The sequence below is a fragment of the Octopus bimaculoides genome, chromosome 16 (genome assembly GCF_046866305.1).
Source record: "Octopus bimaculoides isolate indiv1 chromosome 16, ASM4686630v1, whole genome shotgun sequence".
Lineage (NCBI taxonomy): Eukaryota > Metazoa > Mollusca > Cephalopoda > Octopoda > Octopodidae > Octopus > Octopus bimaculoides.
Window position 1 is genome coordinate 45,535,659 of NC_142943.1, and position 25,748 is coordinate 45,561,406.

Sequence of the window (25,748 nt, forward strand, 5' to 3'; positions counted from 1 at the left end):
CTTGAATACTTCGATGCAAAAACGTGGATGGAATATAATCCTTGCTCTCAGGTACAACAACAATTACAATAACAAACCGTAAAGGTACATTGGTGGATGAGTCTCCAACTTTAAACAGTTCTTCGAGGCATTGCTATGCTGCTTAAGGTTGAGAAGTAGTCGCAGACTCACAAGAAATTCTTTCCGAACAAGTGTTGTAAAGGCGGGGGGGGGGGGGGAGAAACGGAGGGTAAAAGAAAAGGAGTAGGAGTAGTATGAGGAGTAGGCGGAGAAATGAAAGGAGGAGGAGAAGAGAAACGAGTAACAAACCAAGTTAGGCGAAGTTTCTTTCACTTTCGCACACACACACACACACACGTACGTGCTCGCTCATTTCTTTTCTTCTTACTTCTTTCAGCAGTTTTAAACAAAACTAGAGGTAAAAATATTGAGAATAAAAAAGAAAACCTTCAGAAAATGAAGTGCCATGGAAACCAGGTAAGTGAAAGGGACAGACAGAGAGAAAGAGGGAGAGAGAGAAAGAGGGAGACAGAGAGAAAAAGGAAGTGAGAAAAGGTGTGATTGTGTGAGCGATATTTGCTATTCAGAGAAAATCAACACAAAACAAGGGATATAAAAGCTAAAAATAGTTTTGTTGTTTTTTTTAATTAGGGATAAGTCAGGGGGGGGGGGGTGGAATTAAAAAAAAAACTGATGAACAGCTTAAAAGAACTTTTCATTCAAGTGTCACTCATTCTCTCTTTTCTTTCCCTCCCCCTCTCTCTCTCTCTCCAACAAAACTATAACTTACAAAACCAAAGTTACAACGCAACATCGCTTACTTCAACAATATATTTTACTAATGTAGCTGCTGCTGCTACTACAGATGCCGCTTCGTCTGCTGCTGCTGATGATGATGAGGAGGAGGAGGAGGAGGAGGATGGATGGAGTTTGGTGGTAGAGATGGAGTTGATGGGGGCGAGTGATTTACCTCAAACGTTGCTGTTGCTCATGAGATTCTGCTCCCTTCTTGCAGCCATCAACACCACCCCCACCCCCACCAACACCACATTAGTGCAACTACTAGCAACGACCTACTATCTCCCTTCCTCCTCCCCCTCCCAGTGACATTTGACTGATTGACAAACAGTCAGCCAGCAGCAGGGTTATTTAGCAAAAAAAAAAGAAAAAAGAAAAAAAAGCCGCATCTGCTGAGCGAACAGCAAGTTCAGTTCCCCTACAAGCAGGTTGCCTGAAGCAAGGTGCTGTCCCTCCTAACAATGATACTCATTGCCATATATATATATATATACTCTTTACTCTTTTACTGGTTTCAGTCATTTGACTGTGGCCATGCTGGAGCACCGCCTTTAGTCGAGCAAATCGACCCCAGGACTTATTCTTTGGAAGCCTAGTACGTATTCTATCGGTCTTTTTTTTGCCGAACCGCTAAGTTACGGGGACGCAAACACACCAGCATCGGTTGCCAAGCGATGTTGAGTGGACAAGCACAGACATACAAACACACACATATAAATATATACGACGGTCTTCTTTCAGTTTCCGTCTACCAAATCCACTTACAAGGCTTTGGTCGGCCCGAGGCTATAGTAGAAGACACTTGCCCAAGGTGCCACGCAGTGGGACTGAACCCGGAACCATGTAGTTGGTAAGCAAGCTACTTACCACACAGCCACTCCAGTTGGTGTGTTTAGAATGTAAAGATTTTAAATGTCATGATACTAGTTATCAGGATGCATTAGCGATATATGGAATATCACCGAGATGGATAAACAAGGACTAAAAAGTGAAGGACAACGACTTACAAGTGAAACGAAATTTGCGGACAGAAACAATTCGGTAAAGGCGGCGAGCTGTCAGAAACGTTAGCGCGCCGGACGAAATGCTTAGCGGTATTTCGTCTGCCGTTACGTTCCGAGTTCAAATTCCGCCCAGGTCGACTTTGCCTTTCATCTTTTCGGGGTCGATAAATTAAGTACCAGTTGCGCACTGGGGTCGGTGTAATCGACTTAATCCCTTTGTCTGTCCTTGTTTGTTCCCTCTATATTTAGCCCCTTGTGGGCAATAAAGAAATAAGAAACAACTAATTCGGTAACAAAAGAAATATAAATAAACAAATGAATGTACAAACACACATTCATGTGTGTATTGTATGTGAGAGAGAGAGAGGAGAGAGAGAGAGAGACAGAGAGAGAGACAGACAGACAGGTTTTGCCAAGGATTCTGACAACCAATTTGCTCAGAAAATATTGGAGAACCTGAAACTCCGGCATACCGTGGGATCGAACATGGAACCACGAAATTCCGCTATGCATTTTGTCCGGTGTGCTAACAATTCTGCCAGATAATTTACAAAGGTGGAGACGTAAAACTTTTAAGCATATTCCGGCATACAGTAAAAGAGTATTCTGTTTTTATATGATTACAAACAACATCCGGCGTGTTTCGCCCTACTTTCAGCTCCCCGACACGCTGTAGCATATCTTGCGTGACATTTTCCAGCATCTCAGTGATTCTCTGTTTAAGTCCCCCTAGTCTTGTAGGAAAAGTGAGGACATAGACCTGTCCATAGCCCATAGAAAAGAATCACAAGGTGTCACGTCGGGTGAACGTGGTGACTATTTCAACAGCACATTGTCATGATCACCGGCATACCCGATCCAAACTTAGTTTCCCTGCATTTTGTTAAAATTTGAGATCATTTGAGCAAGATTTAGCTATGTTATTATACTACGAAATGATGTCAATTTTGGAGTGGGGAGGGTACCCTGTATATAAAAAAAAGGAGTAAAGATCCTTTCCGAAAAATTACAGTGCTTTATGCGAAGGTAATTTTTTTTTTTAAGCAAAGATCCACGCCATATTTCAATGGATCAAAAAAATGTAGGCTTTGTGTAATATAAAGATCTCATATTCCATTTAGATCTAAGAACTCTACTGGCCTATTGAATTCTAGATCTGAACTTTCTATTAAATGTAAACATATGAAGAAATTTCTTTTATCGAACTGGAGGACACCATCCTCTCTGGATTAAGCACACGGTCTCACAGACTTTGGTTTCTTTCCTGTTAAAGTAATTTATACCAACCACATTAATTCTAATAAACAGACAAAAGGATGCCATTCTTGATTCTATTTATATTTCCGTTTCTATTTTTGTCCCATTCAACTGTCTGCTTTTCCTCGTTTTTTTTTTTTTTTCCTTTACCTTCTTTTAAAACAACAGTATCCTATCTACATTCTTTCAAAAAAGACCAACCAGGAGTCTGAAAGATTGTTTTGATACACAGGGGTTACCTCTTTATTGTGCGTTCACAGCATGAAGCTAATAGTAGTTCGAATTTAAATACTCTGTATATTAAATTATATTTATCTCTCGCTGGATGGAGTACGTTTTCTGTTAATCCCGCCAATAACGGAATAGTAAATTATATACATATGTGGATATATATATGTATATATATATATATATATATATATATATATATATATATATATATATATATATATATATATATATATATATATATATATATATATATATATATAGAGAGAGAGAGAGAGAGAGAGAGAGAGAGAGAGGAGAAGCAAAAAATGGATATAACAATGGATATAATAACAGCGAGGTTTTCGCTGGTATGTCTTTAATTAAATAGATAACAAAGAAGGAAGAAGCAGAGATGAGGGTAGTATTTACGATCGTTTCAATTTACTGGTTTAAGTAAATCTCTTCAGAATGCGAATATAAATAGACGCATCGGTTAGGATGCGAAAATAATTGATACATATGTGATGGTAATGTAAACAAAGTGGTAATTCTTACATTAAATTTTTGTATGTAAATTAAGCAAACTAATACTCGATAAATACTTCCCTAAGCTAAAAAGTAAAACAACCCTGGAATTATGGTCCAACACATATGAAGTCATTAACTGGTTCTCCAACATACAGAATAAGAGCAACTACAAATTCATACAGATAGACATAGTAGACTAATACTCCTCAATTAACCCTACGATCCTAATATATGCCAAAAATCACACACAATTGAACATGAAGGAAATAAATGTAATATTGGAAGCGAGGAAATCACTTATTAGCTTTGATAACAAACTCTGGGTATGTAAAGATACCCCTAACTCTATAGAGAGCGGCCATACATCGGGCGAATGACTTTGCCCAATACTTAAAAAATTTCCTTCTTGCAGCGCACAAGCTAATTCCATTTTGAAAATTTATGATTGTTTGTTGTGGAAAATATCAATCCCACAGAACTGATTTTCGCTGACGTAGATTATTATTAGTTTCCTTAGGAATTTATTGATGTTTTCCTTGATTTTTCTGTACTATTATCAACTACATATATACCTCTACGAAAAAATATTTTCAAAGCGTAATAAGCAATAAAGAGGAATCGAGGATCTTGGAGTCCACTTGCCTAGAGTGATTACCTAACCAAGTGATCACCAATTGCTTAAGTGATCATGTAAACCAAATGGATTTCAATTTCGCTAGGAAACAAGGATCTCCATGTTGAAAAATGTACCACTCAACATACAGGATGTTCGGGCTAAATTTGGCAACAGTTTACATAAAAGGAAAGGAAACACGGAGTGAAATTTGTACATTTATATAATAAAAAGTTCAATAATCCTCAAAAATTACTAGGAAATAACTTTGGTTGCAGCAAAATATTTCTTACAGTTTAAAAGAAAAAGGGGATATATTCCTAGACTCCCTACACCTATCAAAAAAAAATAAATAAAAAAATTTTTTTTTTAATGGATGGTCATAACTGGAATGTCTTCAATTCTGTTTAATCAGGGTTCACCTGGTTGAATATAAATTTTTTGTTCTGATGCAGAAGCTAGGGGTAAGTGAGACTCATTCAAGTCAATTAGAGAGAGGCTGTCACTAAGATGGAAGTCAATGAATTTAGTGTGCAGGTAGGAGTTCACCAAGGATCAGTTCTTAGCGACTTCTCATTTATCATAGACTTCCAGGCCATAACAGAGGAATCTAAGATTAAATACCTTTGAGAGTTCCTCCATGCCAATGACCTTGTTCATATAGCTGAATCTCCGCCAGAGTTACAGTGGCATGTAAAAAGCACCATTTGAGCGTGATCGTTACCAGCGTCGCCTTACTGGCACGTGAACAAAACATTCGAGTGAGGTCGTTGCCAGTGCCGCTGGACTGACTCTTGTGCAGGTGGCACGTAAAAAACACCATTTGAGCGTGGTCATTGCCAGTACCACCTGACTGGTCCTCGTGCCGGTGACACGTAAAAGCCCCCACTACACTCTCAGAGTGGCTGGCGTTAGGATGGGCATCCAGCTGTAGAAACTCTTCCAAATCAGATTGGAGCCCGGTGCAGCCATCTGGTTCGCCAGTCCTCAGTCAAATCGTCCAACTCATGCTAGCATGGAAGGCGGACTTTAAACGATGATGATAATAAAGTGACCAAGTTAGTAGTGGAAGAGGATGCTCTGAAAGTGTAGTCACTAGAATAAGAACCAGTGGGGCAAGTTCAGAGAGCTATTACCTCTGTTGGTAACAAAGGGCCTCTCTCTTTCAGAGTAAAGAGCAGATTGTATATTTCCTGTGGATGGACAGCTATGCTACATGGCAGTGAAACATGGGCTGTGTCCGCTCTTTGTCACATCCTCACCGTCTTTGTCTCTCCTCTCTTTCTTCTTCATCTGAGGTAGCCATGTTTCTCTTCTAATGCAAGACCCCTTTTCTGTCCCTCAGTACTACTCATCCCCTCCCTGCCCCAGTCGAGGTGTCTTGTCCTGCAAGTTATTTGGTAACTTCACTGCTACTGATGCCACATGAAAAGCACCCAGAACACTCTGTAAAGTGGTTGGCATTAAGAAGGGCAAACAACCATAAAAATCACACCAAAACAGACAGCACAGTGCAGTCCTCTGACTTGTCAGTTTTTGTCAAACCGTCCTAACCATGACAGTATGGAAAATGGATGCTAAATGATGATGATGATTTTTTTCCATGCTAACACATGTTGGATGGATTTCCTCTTGAGCACATCAATATTCATCACAGACTTGTATATCTAATCAGTGATGGCCATCATCTGGAGAGCTGCGCACTTATCTTACTCTGCTACATATACTTTCTATTAATCACACTCGATTTTCAACCAAACAGGAGACAATTTTAAATTGAGAATATTAATCAGTTAATTAAGTAATTAATGACCAAAACAAAAAAAGATTTTACTTTCTGAATGAGAAAATATGAATATAGGACAAGAGTGAAAGCATTGGATCAACTTTTTTGGTCTACATTCAATGAAAAGCCTTTTTTGGATATCAATAACATTGTCTGCTATTATTCTCAAAAGGAGAACACAAATGGTGCAGTGGATCAAGCTTACAAAATCTCAAGGCATCAATGGTTTGCAGATGATTATCATGGAATTACCTGAATGCAATGAATAAATAAAAATAAAATTTGAAATTTTCACTGTTACAATGATGAGATTCTCAATAAGAGAAAACTCAAGAAGTTTTTTTCTTTCCATGTCGCTTACAAAACATACAGGTAAATATATTTCTTCAAGACAAGTTCAAAATATTCAAACAGTTGATAGATCAAGAAATAAAAAGAAATTTTCAAGGCAAAACAAGACTGAGCACTGTCAACAGAATCTTGAACCCTTTCAACTCATCAGCATGCTTTAGCAAGCGTGGTTTCATCTGACCCCTCAAAGACACAAAGGTAGATAGGCTCACTTAATTAGCAGAAACATTGTTAGTATCAGCTGTAAACATAAACCTATATAACCATCCGTTTTTTCTGTATTTAAAAGAAATCACTTCCACAAAAATATAAAGGATTAATAGTCATTCAGTACAAACTGTAAACATCAACTCATTTGAGCTGCACATTTTGAACTATCAAAATTTAAAACGTTCTATCAAGTCATATGTATTGAGTTCAATTTATTTTCAAAGCTGCTTTAAAAGATGATTCACAATATGAGGACAAACATCCTTTTCACATTTATAAGACATTACATTTACAAGTAAAATCCAACTAGAAAAATAATCAGCAGATATTTATAGGTTTGGCTGAAAATTAGAACTAATTAAATAACATCAACAAAAGTATTAAAATATGATAATCTATAAATATTTACAATGAAATAATGCTAATTAATAGACATTTCCATATTGAACACAAACTGTTGAAATAATCAATTTCTTTCCTTAAATATTGAAGAAAATATAGCTAATGTTTGGAATACAGTAAAAATTATATATAAACATGGCTACACACAATTCATATTCATGTTTTTTCATGTTTCTAAGCTGAGAAATGTTATTTAAAAAATAAAAAGGACAAGATACACTGATTAAATCCAATTATCAAAGTTGCACATGGAATTATCTTTTAGCATGTAAGGATATAAAAATATACAGAAAATATTTTCCCATTTTTTAAGATTAAAAATATAAAATATTTACGAAAATAATATAGTAACAAAATTTTTAAAAATTAAACTTTTTCCATTTACTTGTAGCCAGGAATTTAGAGGAAGTACACTTGCTCGAATCAACTTCTCATATGCTACTGATACTTATCTTATCAGTCCCAGAGATAAAATGGCAAGCCGACTCCAGCAGGATTTGATCCCAGGATATCAAAGGTCATGAAAAAAAGAGACAAATTATTACCAGACATTTTGTCCAGCACTAGCAATTGTCACCAACTTCCTTCAAGATGAAATTTTACAAAGAGAGTGCAATGAGTGAACTTTTCTTTCAAGGAAGAATATTTCATTTTGCATGTGAAGTAAATGTTGTCATACACCAATACAAAGTCATATAATAACAAACAGCAATTATACCAGGTTTCAAAAGATTAGAATGAATACCTAGAAGTGGTCAACGTCAAGGATCAACTTAGAAACCAAGAAATTAAATTGTTATGAATGCAGAAGAACTATTAAACACTTCATTCAAGGCCCTCCTTTGTTAGATATTTCTTGTCACAACCCATAGACTCACGTTACTTTTTACATTTGTGGCTAAAAGCTTTCGAAAAATACACTCAAAACATAAAATGGCCAAGAGAGGCTTAAAACAAATGTTTTGTGCATTCACATTTGGCTACTTTTAAAAATTAGAATTCTCAAATAGTGACTCCCAAAGGCCCCTTCCAAAGCAATTTTTTCTTGCTACTTCTTCATGGTTAGTGCAATGTGTATATTTTTCAAAAGAAATTTGTTACACAAATGGTATTAACATGACAAGAAAAATAGTTTGATCTATGCATCACAATTTCTTTGATTTATGTATAACAATTTCTTAATTTTAAAGTAAGTCTTATATCAGTTGGAAAAAGTGTGATTCGTTTTGCATGTAAAGTACACAGATAAGAGTCTGAGAGGAGAGACACTAAATACGCTTCTGATGCTTCTTGCAATGCCAATAGGGCAATACTTTGCCAGCGAAGGTCTGTAGTAAAATAGGAGCCAATTTCTCTCACTAGCCGAATGAAAGGTGATTTCTGAATTAAGAGATTGCAAGATTTCTACAAAGAAAAGACAAAAAGAGAAAAAAAAAAACAATATTAAGTATGCAAGCAATAATTAGTTTTTAAAACTTTTAAAGACAATGAAAACGATAGGCAAGAAATTCACAAATCCCAATCCCCAGTCCAAACCATGCCAACAGGGAAGGGAATATTAAATGATAAGAATGAATCTACTGATAAATATTTGGAAACAACAAGCAGTACAGCATGTCATTTCCAAATTTCTGACAGAGTGGAATTTTGTCATGCGGTGTATACTTATTCTCTAGTATTTTTGGTCCTTTTATATTTCTACTATATATATATATATGTATGTGTGTGTGTGTGTGTGTGTGTGTGTGTGTGTGTGTGTGTGTGTGTGTGTGTGTGTATAAATTTAATGTTCAATATACAGATTTATATAATCCCTTGGTAATCACGAAAAAGCTCCTTTAGGTGGACCTGGTTACAAACCACATAATAAACAAATTACATAAAAGTGTAATGCAAAGCCTTGTGCAGTTGAAATCCAGTAAATCCAATGAGCGAAGAATGTTTCTTGAGGAGTGTGTGTGTGTGTGTGTGTATATATATATATATAGCGGCGCATCAGCATGGCCACAGCTCTGAGCTGAAACTAGAGGAAAGACAATAGATAGATAGATAGATAGATACATACATGGGTTGGACAAAATAATGGAAACACTTAAAATTTCAAACAAATGTATTTTAATATGGTGTAGGACTGACTTTGGCAGTAATTACAGTTTGAATTCTACGAGTTATGGACTCATACAAAATTTGAATTGTTTCCAAAGCAATTTTCGTCTATTTTTCAGCTAAAACAGTCTCCAGTTCTTGTAGTGATGATGGTGGAGGATGTCGACTCCTTACTTGTTTTTCTAAAATGCACCACAAATGTGCAATAATATTGAGATCCGGGGACTGTGGTGGCCAGATAAGATGTTCAACTTCATTAGAATGTTCCTTGTGCCATTCAGTAACAACTTTAGCTGTGTGAATTGGTGCATTATCATCCTGAAAGATTGCGTTTCCCTCTGGAAACAGTTCTGCAACCATAGGATGAATTTGATCAGATAAAATGCTTAAATAGCCTTGACTATTAATTCTGCTATGAAGGGAAACCATTGGGCTGGCAGATTTCCAAGATATAGCACCCCCACCCAGATCATCACAGATCCTTCTCCATGTTTAAACGTTTACAGCCCCCTTCCTTTATAACTCTATGTAAACAAGCATTCTTACTTCTAACGGTCACTTACTTGGCCATGTAATATTATAACCTCATCATTTCGCATTTGTCTTGCTTTTATATTTTGATTCCCTGACGATGAATATATGTGCAATTCCAGCAGCTCTTACTTCTTTGGAGTAGAGCACACATATATTTTGAAACATGCGTAGGAATTAAAGGAACTTTTATTTATATGCGTTTTGCTCCATTTATTGTTATTATTCATATCAACTCAAAATGCATCACTTCAACTTGGTATCTCTACCTATAAAACGGGTGTGATATCCTGGTGTTTTGTGTAATTTTTGCTATCCATGGTAACTATTAACATATTTACATTGTCAAAGGTTTTTTTAAACTGAGATAAAATTTATATATATATGTGTGTGTGTGTGTGTGTATGTATGTATATATAGAATATAAAGTCAGGAGGTATGAGATGAATGTATTTATTTTACCAGTTGATGTCCATAGGATGACAACCGATTCACAGCGAACCTCATGCAAAAATGATTTATTTTAGTGTACGATAAATTACTTTACATGTCTACACAAGTGTGTATGCTATAAATTGCAGAGTACCACTGAACATTTTAACAAACGAATGCAGATATAAAAGGCTCAGATCAACAGACTATCATGGTTACATTAATTTTTCAACTGGAGCAGTACTATGCAATTTATAGCATACACACTTGTGTAGACACGCAAACTAATTCATTATACATTAAAATTAATTTATTTTTGCATGATGTTGGTAGCAAAACAGTCATCCTATGGATATCAACTGGTGAAATAAATATATCTCCTGACTTTACTTATATTATAAATATATGATGTCTGTGTACAAACAGCCATGCTCCACAACAGTGAAACATGGGCTGTGACCACAGAGGAGATACGAAGGTTTGAAAGAAATAAAGTCAGTATACTGTGCTGGATGTGCAATGTCTGTGCATGTACAACAGAGTGTGTCTTGAGAGAAAAACTGGGCATAAGAAGCATCAGATGTGGTGTGCAAAAGAAACAAATGTGCTGCTATGTAAAGCTGTGTAAAGAAGTGCTGACCTCAAGCTGTGGAGAGAACTTGTGGAAGAGGTAGACCCAGGAAGCTATGGGACAAGGTGTTGAAGCATGATCTTCAAATGTTGGCCCTAACAGAGTTGATGACAAGTGACTGGGACCTTTAGCGATATACTGTGTTGGAGAAGACTTGTCAAGCCGTGGCTGTTGCCAGTGTCACATGATTGGCACCCATGAAATCATAATTATGACCGTTGCCAATAGCATGATCTTCGAATGTTGGGCCTCACAGAGTCAATGGCAAGTGACTGAGACCCTTGGCGATATGTGGTGCTTAAAAAGATTAGTTAAGCCAAGTGAGATTATAGTCATGGCCGTTGCCAGTGTCATGTAAATGGTACTAGTACCGGTGGCACGTAAAAAGCACCCATTACACTCTTGGAGTGGTTGGCATTAGGAAGGGCATCTTGCCGTAGAATCCATGCCAAATCAGACTGGAACCTGGTGCAGCTCTCTGGCTTACCAGTTCTAGTCGAACCATCTAACCCATGCCAGCATAGAAAGCGGACGTCAAATGATAACGATATATATTGAATGTGTAATATATAGAAGATCTGAATGCTATTTCAAGCATTCCGAACATCTAGTCCCGTTTCACCTTTTTTTTTTTTTTAAATAACAAACAGATTCTCAACTGGGAGTACTACCACGCAGATAATACATAGACTGACCAAGAATACTGCAAACATAAAACTCACAAAAATAAAACCCATCCGTAATTAAGGGAACAGGACGAAAAATGAAAGCGAGAAGTATTTTTTTGGTAGGATGTTATTAAACTTTCTTCGACTTGGAACAGTAAAAGTTAGCTCCCTTGAACTACAATTTCTCTCAAATAAACTACTTTTTGAAACGATTCAATATTTTGTCAAAAGATTTCCTTGTTTAGATTTCAGATTGATATTCAGTGAAAGAGAGAAATTTGTTAGCAAGAAAAGACGCTTCTCAAGTGTTGTGAGACAAATATCAGTCTTAAAATGATTCCTGTGGGGAGTGATGGCAGACTTAGTTCCAGGAGGTCGAAAATCGCACGTTAGGGCCGAGGATAGGTAATATTTGGAATCTTAATTATCACTCTGAATGGACAAGAAGAAAAACAGGTTTCTGGCTGTTTTATTTGCAGGGAGAAATCGAAGAACGAGATAATTGTGTTATACAAATTATAGCATCATTACACAAGATATCCTGATGAATTAGGTACTACTAAAGCAGCGCGGACCCGAACGCGCAGTCGCGCGTCCGCGCTAGCTAGTCTTGAGTGGTCGATCCTAACCCTAACCCGCGTGTGCAAATGAATACGTGTTTAGGGTTAGGGTTAGGATCGACCACTCAAGACTAGCTAGCGCGGACGCGCGACTGCGCGTTCGGGTCCGCGCTGCTTTAGTAGTACCATGAATTACTTCAAAAGGTTTCTCATGCGTCTTTTAAAAGGCGAAACTCTACTTTAATAAAAACAGAGACAAGGGCGATCTTTCCTTGTTTGTACATAAAATAGCAAACAACAAAATGAAAAGCAGTGAAATGAATGAAAACGAAAACAATAATTATTAATATTAGGGATTACAAAGGCAGCGAGTTGGCACGAGATCGACTCTGCCTTTCATCCATTTGGGGCCACTAAAATAAGTACCAGTCAAGCACTGTGATCGATTTAATAGACTAACCACCCTCCAGCCCCCAAATTTCACGCCTTGTGCCTACAAGAGAAAGGAATCTTAGTAATATTTGATGTATTTGAGAAACTGTATGAAAACTTAAGATTTGTGGAAATGTCGCCACGTAAAACCCTTGTGAATAAAGAAAAGATTGTCTCAGTTCTATATATATAGCACAATATTTACTTGAGATCAAGTGTTCTCAACCATTTTTGACCAATGAACTCCTTTGATTACTATTTTATTCTGGTGGACCCCTATAGCCACTTGATGTTTAAAAACTAGCTTTATAGAAGCTTCCTTCGAATTCCTATTTTGTTCTTCACACATTAATTTGTGTAGGTTGAACTATGTAAAGTGTTAGAGAAAGAAATCTCACTGTTTAGAGGGGGGGTTTCATACATACCAATATATACAGTATCATCATCATCATCATCGTTTAATGTCCGTTTTCCATGCTGGCGTGGGTTGGACGGTTTGACTGAGGTCTGGAGAGCCAGCGGCTGCACCAGGCTCCAATCTGAACAGGCAATGTTTCTACAGCTGGATGCCCTTCCTAACGCCAACCACTCCGTAAGTGTAGCGGGTGCTTTTTACGTGCCACCGGCACGGGGGCCAGTCAGGCGGTCCTGGAATCGCCCACGTTTAGATGGTGCTTTTTACGTGCCACCGTCATAGGGAGCCAGTCAGGGGACACTGGCATCAACCACGTTCGGATGGCTTTTACGTACCACCGGACCACGTTTGGGTGATGCATTATACGTGCCATCTGGAGCAAAATCTTTACATGGGCCCTTAAAATATTGTTTGTGGATACCCAATTTACCATTTTGTTGCGTGGATCCCCATTAAAAACCTAATGGACCCTCAAGGGACCATGTGCACCTTAGTTGAGAACCACTGCTTTAGATGAAACTTCATGGCCCTTTAGTTGTGCTCATATAAAATACTGCAATGTTGTCTCATAAAGAAGACTGTGGTTTACCGTTTAATGATCCGGCAATAGTTTTCATTTTACTTTGTAGTAGTTCCATTATACGTACAAGAAACGAAAGATCGCAATGTCAGAATGGGCTCTGATAGCTAGCTTTCTTGTTTCAGAACAGACTTCCGAGGAAATGACGGTACAACTCTGGAGAAAATTCAATCTTTACAGAGTTGTTTAAGAATGAGGAGTACTATGAAATAGGTGGTACCACGCAGATTATACAATATATGGCAGTATTGTTGCGACGTTGGTACATATAGGAAAGAATATTTAGGAAAGCTTGTACAATGGGATATGTTACTTAATAGGATTCGTTATAAGTTTGTTCAGGAAGTTGATATAATCAACCAAGGAACTGCTTTTAGACCTCCTCCACCGAAAATAAGTCAAGGAAAGCCATCGTTGTTATGCTCCAGTTCACAACTTCTTGACTCAGCACAAATTCTCAGTTTTAACAAATGTAATAACAGAGACAGGAGACATCTAGCAATATGAAGGAATAAAAGAGGGTGTTTGTCAGGCATCCGGCCTTAGATTGCCGAAATATGGTCAAAATCTCAGAGAAAAAGTTTTCATTAACAATGTCAGTGATATTTCTTTTTAGGTTTCATTTTTCCTAACTGATAGTCCTACTAAAGTATACTTAGCAGTCATACTCAAGTTTATTCGCAGACATAATGCCAAGATATTTTCTTTTTCGCTTTCCTTTTGCTTGTTTGTTTACATCTGCGATAAAAATGTTGTTACAATGAAATCTATTTCCTGAAAAACAGACAGACAGAAATGGGTTACCATGCTACAGAACAGAATAAAATCTGGACTAAGAGGCAACTGGTGATAGTCTATGCCGGACTCTTATTTTAAGAAAGGGATTAATAAAGTAACTCCGAGTAGACCCTTTGCTGTGTGAGGTGGTCGATATACCAAAGAGAAATGTAGTCTTTAATCAATGTTTTGAAATAAATTCATAAACTAACCTGGTATTTCCGGATTTCTAAAAGAGCCCTTTGGGTTCTTAATGTTTTCTGAGATCGTCTTTTTTTAGATGACTTCCTAGATCGATTGTGTGTAGATTGTCTACGAGTTGGTTGACTGGAGTCAAATTCATCAAATGGCGATGTTGAACCACTGGAAGAATATGTGCGATTCCTGGGAATACTTTTACGGCGTACCATTTTCGATGATTAAAAGTGGGGAAAACAACTATCAACTTAAATTAGAATATTGGCGGGAAATAGATATTTTTTACTAACGGTGTTCGATCAATATACGTTAACCATTAAATTTGTGTTAAGTCATGATGCATTGAAAACCGGTAGGCAAAATATTCGCAGTTCATTGAAATTTCTGTTATTTGAAGAGATGAAACAAAAATTGGTCATGCATTTTCTTTTGCCAACTAAGAGGGAGATTTCAATTAACAGAGAATGTTTATGTGAGTGGAGGTAAAGAATACGCACACCACCTGTTTCCGGTGTAACCCTAACGCTAACCCTCTTTACCTTCGTCATTTATGTGTACGTCAAGTCAACAAGTAGAAGCCGATTTTAATTACTGTTATTAATAAACCTGTCGATTTCACTTTTGATTATTTATTTACTTTTGGCGAGACTGCGGTCTCTTGGGCGCTTGGCGTATATTTTTTTTTTCGCGCGTAGTTGATTATTTTGTTTGTCATTTTTTTTTATATGCTTTCGTTTGTTTTAGCTATAACAGCCAACACCGTGCTTGAGCAACGTGGTAGAATAAATAAAAGTTATTCGTTTAGTTTTTGCATGAGGAAAATACAAGGGTATATATCTAATGATGTAAAACATGAAAGCACACCCACCCTTTGTTATTTTGGTTTTTCAATAGCTTGATACTGACAGAAGTCACATACTCCTCCTGTAGATTGCATTCCTTCATTTGTAGAGACAGGATTTCCTTTGGCGAGGCAGAAATTGTGTGGATCTAATGAATCATTTTGTTGAAGCTTGCATCCACCGCACATCAGCCCCTGCAACTGAAAGCTGGGATTCTTTATCATTGAGGTTTACTCTTCTAAGTATGTTTGGTTCAGGACTGTTCATTTTTATATTCATTGCTAACTTTTATATCTGGAGGCTTTTCACCTATCCGCCATCTGGAGATCCGGCGGAGGGAAGTTTTGTTTCCATTCTAGGGGCTACCAGATGGTTTGGCTCAGTCCTCCCCACCAACTGCCTTAAAGACACTCCTGATTTTCTGTAGGGGGTTTATTCCCTTAGTCTTTCACACTCTTGTGTGTATAAGCAAATAACAAATGGAATATAAGAGAATATATAAAAAAATAAATATATAAATATAAAAAGATGCTTTGGTGTGTTTACATCCCTGTAATTTAGCAGTTCAACAAAAGAGACCGATAGAATAAATACTAGGCTTACAAAGAATAAGTCCATTGCAACCAACATACTGGCTGTGAGATTGACTCTGAACCAATTCTTCAAAGCGAAACATGAAGGTTGCATTGTTTAAGACAAGAGGGAATGAAAGCCACTCAATGAGCCCGAATGGCAGAGACATGTGACAACGAAGCCACAATTCGATCTTTGGTGGAATAAAATGGGCAGATGGTACTCAAGCCCAAGCTGATGTGTGCGGCATTTCAGCAGCACTTCACCCAACTGTTTGGGACAAATGGCATCCCGGAATGCAAGATGGACTTCAGTGCCTACCTCGATGGCATGCCACAATTCTCGATCAAGGGTTGATGAAGAGGAGAGGACACTTGCCCTAAGGTCAGAGTGATCATGGTTTTTGTGGGGTTTCCACGAGCAGCTCTTGGAAGTTTCCCTCTTTTGGAGATTTTAACTGTTAGAATCTTCGTTATTCTTTATTTAGACGTTTCAGTACCACACTGTTTGTATCATACTATCATGTGCCGTCTCCAGTCTTTTTATATGAACCCTCAGTGGTTAGAGCATCAAGCTCACAATCATGAGGTAGTGAGTTCAATTCCTGAACTGAGCAAGACACTTTATTTTATGTTGCTCCAGTTCACTCATCTACTGAAATGAGTTGTGACATCACAGAGTGCCAAGCTGTATCGGCCTTTGCGTTTCCCATGGATAACATCAGTGCAATGAAGTGGGGAGGTTGGTATGCATGGGCAACTGCTGGTCTTCCACAAACAATCTTGCTTGGACTTGTGTGTGCAATCCTATGGTCATTCATGACCATAGGGGGGTCTTTACCTAGTGGTTAATAAAGAAAAGATGATGATGATGATGGTGGTACTGAAGATATTAAATCTTGCAGAGAGCAACAAGTCAATAAATCTATTTTTAACCCTTCAAAGGAAATATATTTCAAGTTACACAATAGAAACAGTTTGATATAAGAAGTATTAAATTATTATGTTTCTAGTTTTATGACCAACTTAAGAATAATATCAGTTTTATACCTTTTTCTGATCTAATTAAATAAACTCCTGCAGCTTCTTTTCTGTGGAAAATAAAGGGAGCTAACTGACGTCAATCAGTGAGTGCACTCAGGTTTTTGTTTGTTTGTTTGTTATTTTTTCTTTCCTTGTTTAATTCCAAGTCTCAAATAAGTTAACAGCTTATTGACGAAAGGATTCAGAATTTTTGTTTTCTTTAAATGTCGTTCCTAAATGAAATACTGTCCTACAGAAGCTTGGTGTATGCTATAGCTGGGGCTACCGTATGTATGAAACGTCTGTTATGCAATTTTATTTGCTCTCTCTCTCTCTCTCTCTCTCTCTTTCAGCCCTTCATTAATGTTTATTTTTATGAGGATAGTCATTACAGTGTTAATTTTCAACATTGTTTTTTGTCGATCCGTACTAACATAGCCAATCCCTAAAGTCACATAATTTTATGCCTGATAATTGCAACTGTCTTCTTTCTTGCGTGGTTTTCTTGTGACATTGCGACTCGATTGAAAATCTTAGTCTTGATTTGTTTTCACAACGTATCATGCATTTCTTTTGTTGTTTCCATAACATATTCTATTTATTACTTAATATCTTTTATGGAAACTAATTTCTCAGATTTCCTCACCATATTACGGTGAAACTCTGGTCTTTAATTAGGCATGAAATATTGTTTATCGAAATGAAAATAAAATGAAAACGGGTCTGATCTATATTAAGCACAAAAAAGACAGCACTGTTGTTTGAAACTAAACTGGATCTGGAGGAAAACAGAAATCTTGATTTCAAAACTGGAATTGTTATGGAATAAACGAGGATTGAAGTACAAGAATTGATGATTAACCATCTTTCAAAACATTACCGTCTACAAATTAACACTAGGGCAACTGACAGATACTGGTGTGTGTGCGAGAGAGAGAGAGAGAGAGAGAGAGAGAGAGAGATGGCCGAAATTTCGAAGTCACTATTAAAATTATTTTCGTTAAAGAATGATTTTGTACTCCATCAAATGTATTGTGTAATCCTTCAATATAACATAAACACACACACAAAATCTAACATAACAATGTTTATACAAAATCATAACAATTTTCAACAAGCTATTTTTAAAATAATTCATTTAAAGATTATTTCTAATATTGTAAGATTTGTTTAGTTTAATTATCTTGCGCTTTGCTTTTAAAATTTGTTTTTCTTGTTTGTAAAATTAATTTTACAATATTAGAAATTTTTTTTATCATATGTATTTTATTAATGAAATCATTTTTTCTTCTGATTTTCCATTCCCTTTCTCAATAAATATAGATTTAGTCTAAACCAACCTTCACTCCTTTATGACTGGTTTATGAAAACAACTTTTGTATCTGTTCTCGCTTTTTTCTCACCTGTTGTGTTTAAGAAGGAAAGAATTCTTATTCATAAATTGGTTGGAGATTAATGTACGGAGTTTGAAGAGTTGGGGACAAGAATTTTGTGGGAGTATATGAAAAGGGAAAGAGTTCTTAAGCGAACGAACCTCGCAAGAAGGATTGATGTATAACATTTATGTAGTTTTAGAAAGATAATGATAAATCGGTGAATAACATCAGGTGAACAGTAAGTTACGGACATTTTTACAATTATTTTAAGCAGCAAAGGTAAAAATTACATCATCATCGATCTGGAACTTCAGGAAAGAGGTGGAAGACGAAACACAATTAACGTTTCTTTTAATGAAATCATTAACAGCAACAGTCAACTACAGTTGTCTCCCTTTTTTATCGATATTTTATCAATTACCAATCGATCACCCACAAGCAAGAGTAATAATAGTGTATTGGCGAACAGGAATGAAAATTTTGCCTACCCATTGCTCTTTCCTAATCCCGATAATCTACTCTTGTGAAAATTCACTCACATTCAACTAACCTCTCCGATAATCTTACATAGAATGTTTTATGCATTGTGTCTCATCGGTCACACGAGGTAAAAAATAAATAGATAAATAAATAAAACAAACGGAATGAGAGTGAGTGACGGCCAGAGCCGGTAAATGTGGGCTAACTATAGTAAAAATCGCCAAGTCTGGCGATCTTACGGTACGAGTCCTAAATGTCGGCCTTTTCCGTAAAAAGTGTCTTCGGCGATCTTTACCAAAGATCGGCCCTTTCCGTAAAAAGTGTTGGAGAGAAACAGGGAAACGACGTCATAAAAGCGAAAGACATATAGAGAGCGCAATTTATTTTGAAGGGTTTAGGGTTAGGGTTTTACGGTTTGGGTTAGGGAATTCCGTCCCTAACTGTAACCCTAACAGCGTAGTGAAGATCGTGCGGGTGTTACGGAAAAGGCCGATCTTTGGTAAAGATCGCCGAAGACACTTTTTACAGAAAAGGCCGATATTTAGGACTCGTACCGCAAGATCGCCAAAAGTCTTGTTCTGCTGTAAGCAGCTGGTATTTTAATCAAAATAAAACTGTAAATTTTGATAGTAAATTGTATTTAGCTTACCAGTTTCAAACACACACACACAAATATATAAATATATATATGAAATTAAATATTTAACACTTTTGTTTTCAAAGTATAATTCCTTTTTCCAGCTAAAGAATAACATATTCTAAAGATTTCATCGATCTTGAAAATGTAAACAAACAGGCACGCACAGACACGTTCAAACATTCACATATACATACACGCAAATATACGTATGCACATTCATATGTGTGTATAAAGATGTATGAGTGCATGCACACACACACATAAATATACACATATATTAAACGTTTGGAGTAATCTCTTACTGTTTACATATATAAGTATATATATGTTGATATGTGTGCATATATGTCAATATATGAGTGTGTATATATATATGTGTGTGTGTATGTGTATGTATCTATGTACTAGCTTAAAAGCCACCCCATCGGTTTTTTATGAAGATTTGGGAATCCAAAATTTCAGGATTGTGGGTCAGTATTCAGCCTGATTCCAAAATGGTATGATACGTTGGGCTACGGCCTCTAGGAATAAAGTTGAAAAAATGTGACACACTGACATTCACATTTATTATATTACTAGCTGATGTACCCAGTAATTCCCAGGAAAGCAGGGCTTATCCCTTGGTTCCATTCTCATAATCTTTTCGCTGATCCAGTAATAACAATACAAAGTATGTAGTCCTTAAAACGGTTTTTGTGCATTTATTGAGAATACCAAACTATCTTACACAGGATCTTGTTTTTAGGAATTCCCAATAGGTTATGAATAACCAAATTGTGTAGTTAGTTATGTAATAACATGAAATTAATTACCCGATAGTAAGAATTCAAATAAAGTAGCCTCGAAAAGGGCTTTAATACATTTCCAGAGTATATAGAACTTAGGGGCAGTCATTAAACAACAGTTTGTAGAGGGGCTCAGAATGAAAAAATTAGAACAGAATTAGTAAGGTATTGTGAGGAAATAGCTGACTGTTCCTCTGCTTAACTGGTACTTCATTTAATTGTCCCCAGGAAAATGAGTTTAAGTTCAGTACTTGAACATCAGTGTGAAATCATTATAAAGATGTATCAACTCTCATCAAACCGAAACACTCTTTCTGGATGGATATTGAGTACTTATATGCACATGAGCAGCAGCATCTAACTGCACTCTTTCTGCCTATATACTTATTTGTGTATATGTGTATGTGTGTGTGAGAGAGAGTGTGTGTAGGTTTGTTTATACCTCTACGGCATTGTGTGGTATGTCTATTCAACTGTATTTTTATTTCAACAGGGTGGTGTTATATCATTAGCCATTTGTTATCCTCTTGAAACTGCAAGAACACAAATTCAAGGTAAGAAATATTCGTTTGTTGACTGTTATTTATGTTAATGTTTTATGATGAAGACATATTGAATCTATTTCATATAAATATACACTTTACATACATATATGCATGCCTGCAAGTGTACACATGCACACTTTCTCTCTCTCTCTCTCTCACTCACACACACACACACACATATACACACACACATACATACATACTTACATACATACATACATACATACATACATACATACATACATACACAGGAAAAAGAAGGATAAGAAAATAAAGATTGTGAAGCAGACAGTCTGCTGTGATAGATCTACAAACAAACATACAAAACATCTAAGGGTATATTTGTTTCCCACTGAAGAGATTATGCTTAGAAATATGAATTTAATTAATTTCACTGTGTATAATTGAAACAGCTGTAAGGGATAATGATCAATTTGTTGCTGATAATAAACTCTTATTAACTTCACAATCTCCATGTTCTTATTCTTGTTCCTTTATATGTATATAAACTACAGTTTATATACACACCTATTTTAAGGAAATCAATTGCCCCCAAAATATTAGATATTGAACTAGTATTTCATTGGATGACACCATCTCTTCATGAGGCTAACATAACCTCTAACTAAATTCTGTGTGTGTGTGTGTACACTTACACACACACATACATACAAGTGTTTCCACAGTTTACTCACATGCAGCATCTTTCAGAGCTTGTGTCTAATTCAGTTCTTAACCAAATTGAAAAATTGTTAACATTTTTGAAAAGGACTGGTCCCTAGCTACATTTTGGCATAACAAAACTGAGATTTGATCCAGTAGAAAAAAGTTTACATCAAAATTTGTAGCAATGTTAAAGGAGAGTAAGTAATGCCACCAATCAAGTTTAGATCTAAATAACTTTTTTATTTTAAAAGCAAAATATATTTATCTTAGCTTCGATGATAGATGAAAGCATGAAGAATTTCATAGTTTTGGTCTCATGCAATAAAAATTTGTATCAAAAAAGGTGTGAGATAAAATATGAAAAAAAATATATGGCAAAAAGTTGGATTTAAGTATAATTACCTTTTTTATTTTAAAAACAGACTATATTTTAATTAAGATTAAATGATAGAGCTCAATTCGAGGAATTTCATGGTATCAATCTCATGCAATGAAGTTTTAAAAGAAAAAAAGTTATGAGTGTTTGTTTCTCAAATTTGAGGGTGATAATATAATTCTATACTTTTTTATGAATATAGTTCTGTAAGGGGATTTTCAATATATGTCACCGGCATCATTGAGGTAAGGAAAAAATTATCAATGACACCGCTAATTGACACATTTGACATATTATTAATTAGCATAACAACATAGCCTGGAGAAAAACAAAGATTAAAAGGAAAAATGAAAGCAAGAGAAATAATATTCTTAAGATTATAAATTTGGAAAAGTACAGGATAGGTTATTACATCTGGTAAAGTAGAGAACAAGAAACGACTTATGTAGGGTATATCTGGTCTATTTACACAAAACTCACACATATGTGAACACACACACACATGCACACACAAACACAAGATGATGAGAGATCATCTGTACCAGTGTTATATTGAGATATAATTGAGGTGTTGTAATAGATTGCTTCATAGATTGTTGTGAAGTGTTACTTACCATTCACTTGGGTTAGGCTTGCCCATCTTATGATAACATTGGAAGTATTTGATAGTATCCTGTGAGGGCAATAAACATAATTTTACTTTATTCAAATTTCAAAATGTTTATACAAAATAATGACCTCTGATTTAGGCATAATTTTGAAGGGAGGGGATTGGTTAATGCTATCCAGCCCAGTACACAATTGATTCTTTATTTTATCCACCATGAAAGGATAAAATAAAAATACTCATTATAAAATTGAATTAAAATAAAACAAATTTCTCACTTGTATCAATACAGACATCCCCTTGCATTGGTGAAAGATTTTATTTTTCAAATTCTTGTTGAAATGTGGGATTCTTTGAGAGGAAACCCATTTTCTAATGACTTCTATGTTGCATGGAAATCATTAAATTTGGAATAAACAGGAAATACATTTCAAATTATGGAATTCCAGTTATAGTAAAATTTTCAAGAATGTAATACTTCTATGGGGCAATTTTTGAAACCAAAATACTGTTTTTATTATGAGTTAATGAGTGATGTAACGTTTGTTAATATTATAAAATTTGACAAGTGTCTATCATATGAGAAATAAGAGTCTCGTTAGTATCTTGTAACAAATAAGTTCAGAATTATCTCCCTTCGGACCGCAATCAGTCACGAGCGCGAGAGAAACGAAGGTAGGCTGTGAATAACATTTAAGAGATAAGCCATTCAGTATTAAAGATGGCGTGTACATTAAGCATAGGGTGAGATGGTGGGGTTACACAAACGTTGGCAACCATCTTTCAACATGATTGCTCTACCTGCTGCAAATAGCAGCCAAATCCCTCTTGAATGACAGATTGCTATCTTTAAAAAGAATGATACATTGGATTGTATGATCTATAGTGCAGTATATTGAAGAAACAGACACAATGTTAATAGTTGGAATCTTCCCTTCATTTAGAAAAAGAGACCCTTGGCTGCCAACAGAGGTGAAAGCTCTCTGAACTTTCACCACCCTGTTCTTGCTCTAGCAATTATACTTTATGTACAACCTTCTCCACTGCTGATTAGGTCACCTAAGTAGCCAAAGTTATCTACAACTTCCAGAGAGTCACCGGGGATTTTGAGGAAATTAGTTTCCCATGTATCTGTGGTCTTTATGGCTCCTGTACATCTTCCACATACAAACACTAATTTCTCTGCTACCCTTCCTACTCTTCCACTACATCCCTTGTGTGTCCATAGCTTGCCCTGGGTACACCAAATGGAATTTCTACCTACACCCTTCCTATATATTAAGCATGGCAATTTACTTGAAAGGTGAAGTATCCTGTCCAATTTCATGCTTAATAGGACCTTTGTTTTTGCTAAGTTTATTTTAAGACCCTTTGATTTTAAATTCTGTTTCCTCACCTGGAATTTCTTTTCTAATTCTGTTACAGATACTGTTTTGAGGGCAAGATCCCCAACATACAGTAGTTCCCATGGGTTTCCAGTCTTAAATCCCTCTGTTATGGCCTAGAGAACAATGATAAATTGGAGGGAGCTCCCTGAAGAACAAACTTTGGTGTACACCTACCTGTACACTAAATTCATCACTGTACCCATGGCCAAATCTTACCTTACTAACATCATGGCCTGTACTGCTTTCACATGCCATCTGTCTATCTCAAGCTTCCTCAGAGAGCACCATATCATAGAGTGAGGTGCTCTGCTGAAGGTTTTTTTGTCTAGGTCAACAAATGCCAAGTATAACAGCTTGTTCTTAGCTAAATACTTCGCTTGCAGTTGCCTGACCATGAAAATAACATCACAGAGCCAGAACTGGTCTGCCAACTTGCTGTTTTCTATGTAGATTATAGAAATTATTCTAGGAGTTCTGTATTTAATGAGTTGATAAACAGTACACACGCACACACAAACAGCCCAAATTCTTTACTTACTGAAGACCAATAAGTTGTCATTAATTATCTTTCCTTACCAGTTGATAATGATGGCCAAAAGAAAAAAACGTTTCCTCTCTTAAAGAAAATTGTCCGTGAAGAAGGAATGTAAGTAGGAACTTTTATCATCCATAAATCTGATCACAATTGAATCTTTCAGGCTCTTACCAAATGGGAGTCACATTCAGATGTGTTGGTTGGAAATGCACATCCAGGGTTTCACTAGACACAATTGAGGCAGTATCAAATTAAATCAGACATTTGTGTATCATATTTAATGTATATACACCATTGATAGGCCAGTTATTGCACGATTCATCTTGAGATGCTATCTCTTATGGATGTGGTGCATTAAAAACAATAAATATTGGAAGGAGACAATAAATTGCCCTTGCAGTGCATTTTGGCATTTTTGGGCCTATTAGCAGTGAAAATATATACATTAATTATGATACATAGATGGCCATTTTAACTTAATACTGTTTCAATAGCATATACTGGATTTTTATTCAGCTGGGCAGTTACTTGCAACATCAGTGAATGTTTTATTCACTGTTTCCAATATCGGTTGGCTATAAATTCTCATCCAGGCATCTGACTGTTTGCAAATAAACATCATTGGAAAGGCTTAGAAATAGGCCAAAATGCATCTGGCACTCTCACTGACCACTACTAGGATGATTGTCTCTTTCCAATATTTATTGTTTTTAACTCAGCACGTCCATAAGAGATGTTATAGCAGGACAAATACTGCACTAACTTGACTATCACTGGTGTATATACATTGAATATGATACATATGTTGTGTTTGTTTTGTAGAGTTTCATAAATAAATCTCCAATTCCATTATAATCCTCCATTTTGTCAGGTTGTCATCCACTTTAAATACTATTAGATTATAATAACCCTTTCTACTACAGGTATAAGGTCTGAAATTTTGGAGGTGGGGGCTAGTCAATTACATTGATGCCAGTGTGTAACTGGTACTTATTACATTGTTCCCAACAGGATGAAAAGCAAAGTCGACCTTGACAGAATTTGAACTCAGGACGTGAAGATGGACGAAATGTCACTGAGCATTTTGCCTGACGTGCTAACGATTCCGCCAGCTGGCCACCCTGATAATACAAACAGAGATTTACTATCAAAATAATATTCAGTGATACCTATATAAAAAAAAACAAAAAAAATTATAGGTATTTTCTATATCCATATAGGCACAGGTGTGGCTGTTTGGTAAGAAGCTTGCTTCCCAACCACATGGTTCTACGTTCAATCCCACTACATAGCACCTTAGGCCAGTGTCTTTTACTATAGCCTCGGGCCGACCAAAGCCTTGTGCGTGGATTTGGTAGATGGAAACTGAAAGAAGCTTGTCATATATATGTGTGTGTGTGTGTAGATGTTTGTGTGTTTGTGTT

General features: G+C 36.2%; 3 protein-coding genes and 1 long non-coding RNA gene across 12 annotated transcripts in view; 2 read left to right on the forward strand and 2 right to left on the reverse strand.

Annotated features, from left to right (window-relative positions):
* LOC106877392 (uncharacterized) overlaps nucleotides 1-351 on the reverse strand; it is a 128,218-nt gene extending 127,867 nt beyond the window's left edge. For 4 of the 8 annotated variants that reach the window (XM_089364562.1, XM_089364556.1, XM_089364559.1 and 1 more), the window contains exon 1: nucleotides 1-351. The gene's annotated coding sequence lies outside the window, so the exon portion shown is untranslated. The other 4 variants (XM_089364557.1, XM_089364560.1, XM_089364554.1 and 1 more) reach the window with 2 other exon arrangements.
* LOC149132380 (uncharacterized) lies at nucleotides 345-9,992 on the forward strand. The gene is made up of 2 exons (XR_016244657.1): nucleotides 345-477; nucleotides 7,551-9,992. It is a non-coding gene; the product is annotated as an uncharacterized LOC149132380 (long non-coding RNA).
* LOC106868701 (histone H3) lies at nucleotides 6,950-18,329 on the reverse strand. The gene is made up of 3 exons (XM_089364564.1): nucleotides 18,267-18,329; nucleotides 14,504-16,744; nucleotides 6,950-8,563 (listed from the first exon to the last, which is right to left on the reverse strand). The coding sequence occupies exons 2-3, from the start codon at nucleotides 14,699-14,701 to the stop codon at nucleotides 8,321-8,323; spliced, it is 441 nt and encodes a 146-aa protein (XP_089220690.1). The 5' UTR covers nucleotides 14,702-16,744; nucleotides 18,267-18,329; the 3' UTR covers nucleotides 6,950-8,320.
* LOC106868700 (peroxisomal membrane protein PMP34) overlaps nucleotides 17,023-25,748 on the forward strand; it is a 19,973-nt gene continuing 11,247 nt past the window's right edge. Inside the window, exons 1-3 of one of the 2 annotated variants that reach the window (XM_014914085.3) lie at nucleotides 17,023-17,213; nucleotides 20,701-20,761; nucleotides 24,369-24,435. In XM_014914085.3, coding sequence (XP_014769571.1) covers nucleotides 17,151-17,213; nucleotides 20,701-20,761; nucleotides 24,369-24,435 — 191 coding nt within the window. In that variant the 5' untranslated portion in view covers nucleotides 17,023-17,150. The remainder of the gene's footprint in view (nucleotides 17,214-20,700; nucleotides 20,762-24,368; nucleotides 24,436-25,748) is intronic. The other variant, XM_014914086.3, reaches the window with a different exon arrangement.

What these genes read in the sequence shown, in the direction of transcription:
- LOC106868701 (XM_089364564.1), bottom strand. Translation starts at nt 14,701, where the DNA reads ATGGTACGCCGTAAAAGTATTCCCAGGAATCGCACATATTCTTCCAGT. An exon ending in TAGAAATCCGGAAATACCAG is followed by an intron (nt 8,564 to 14,503) that starts GTTAGTTTATGA and finishes TTTTCTTTGTAG; the next exon opens with AAATCTTGCAATCTCTTAAT.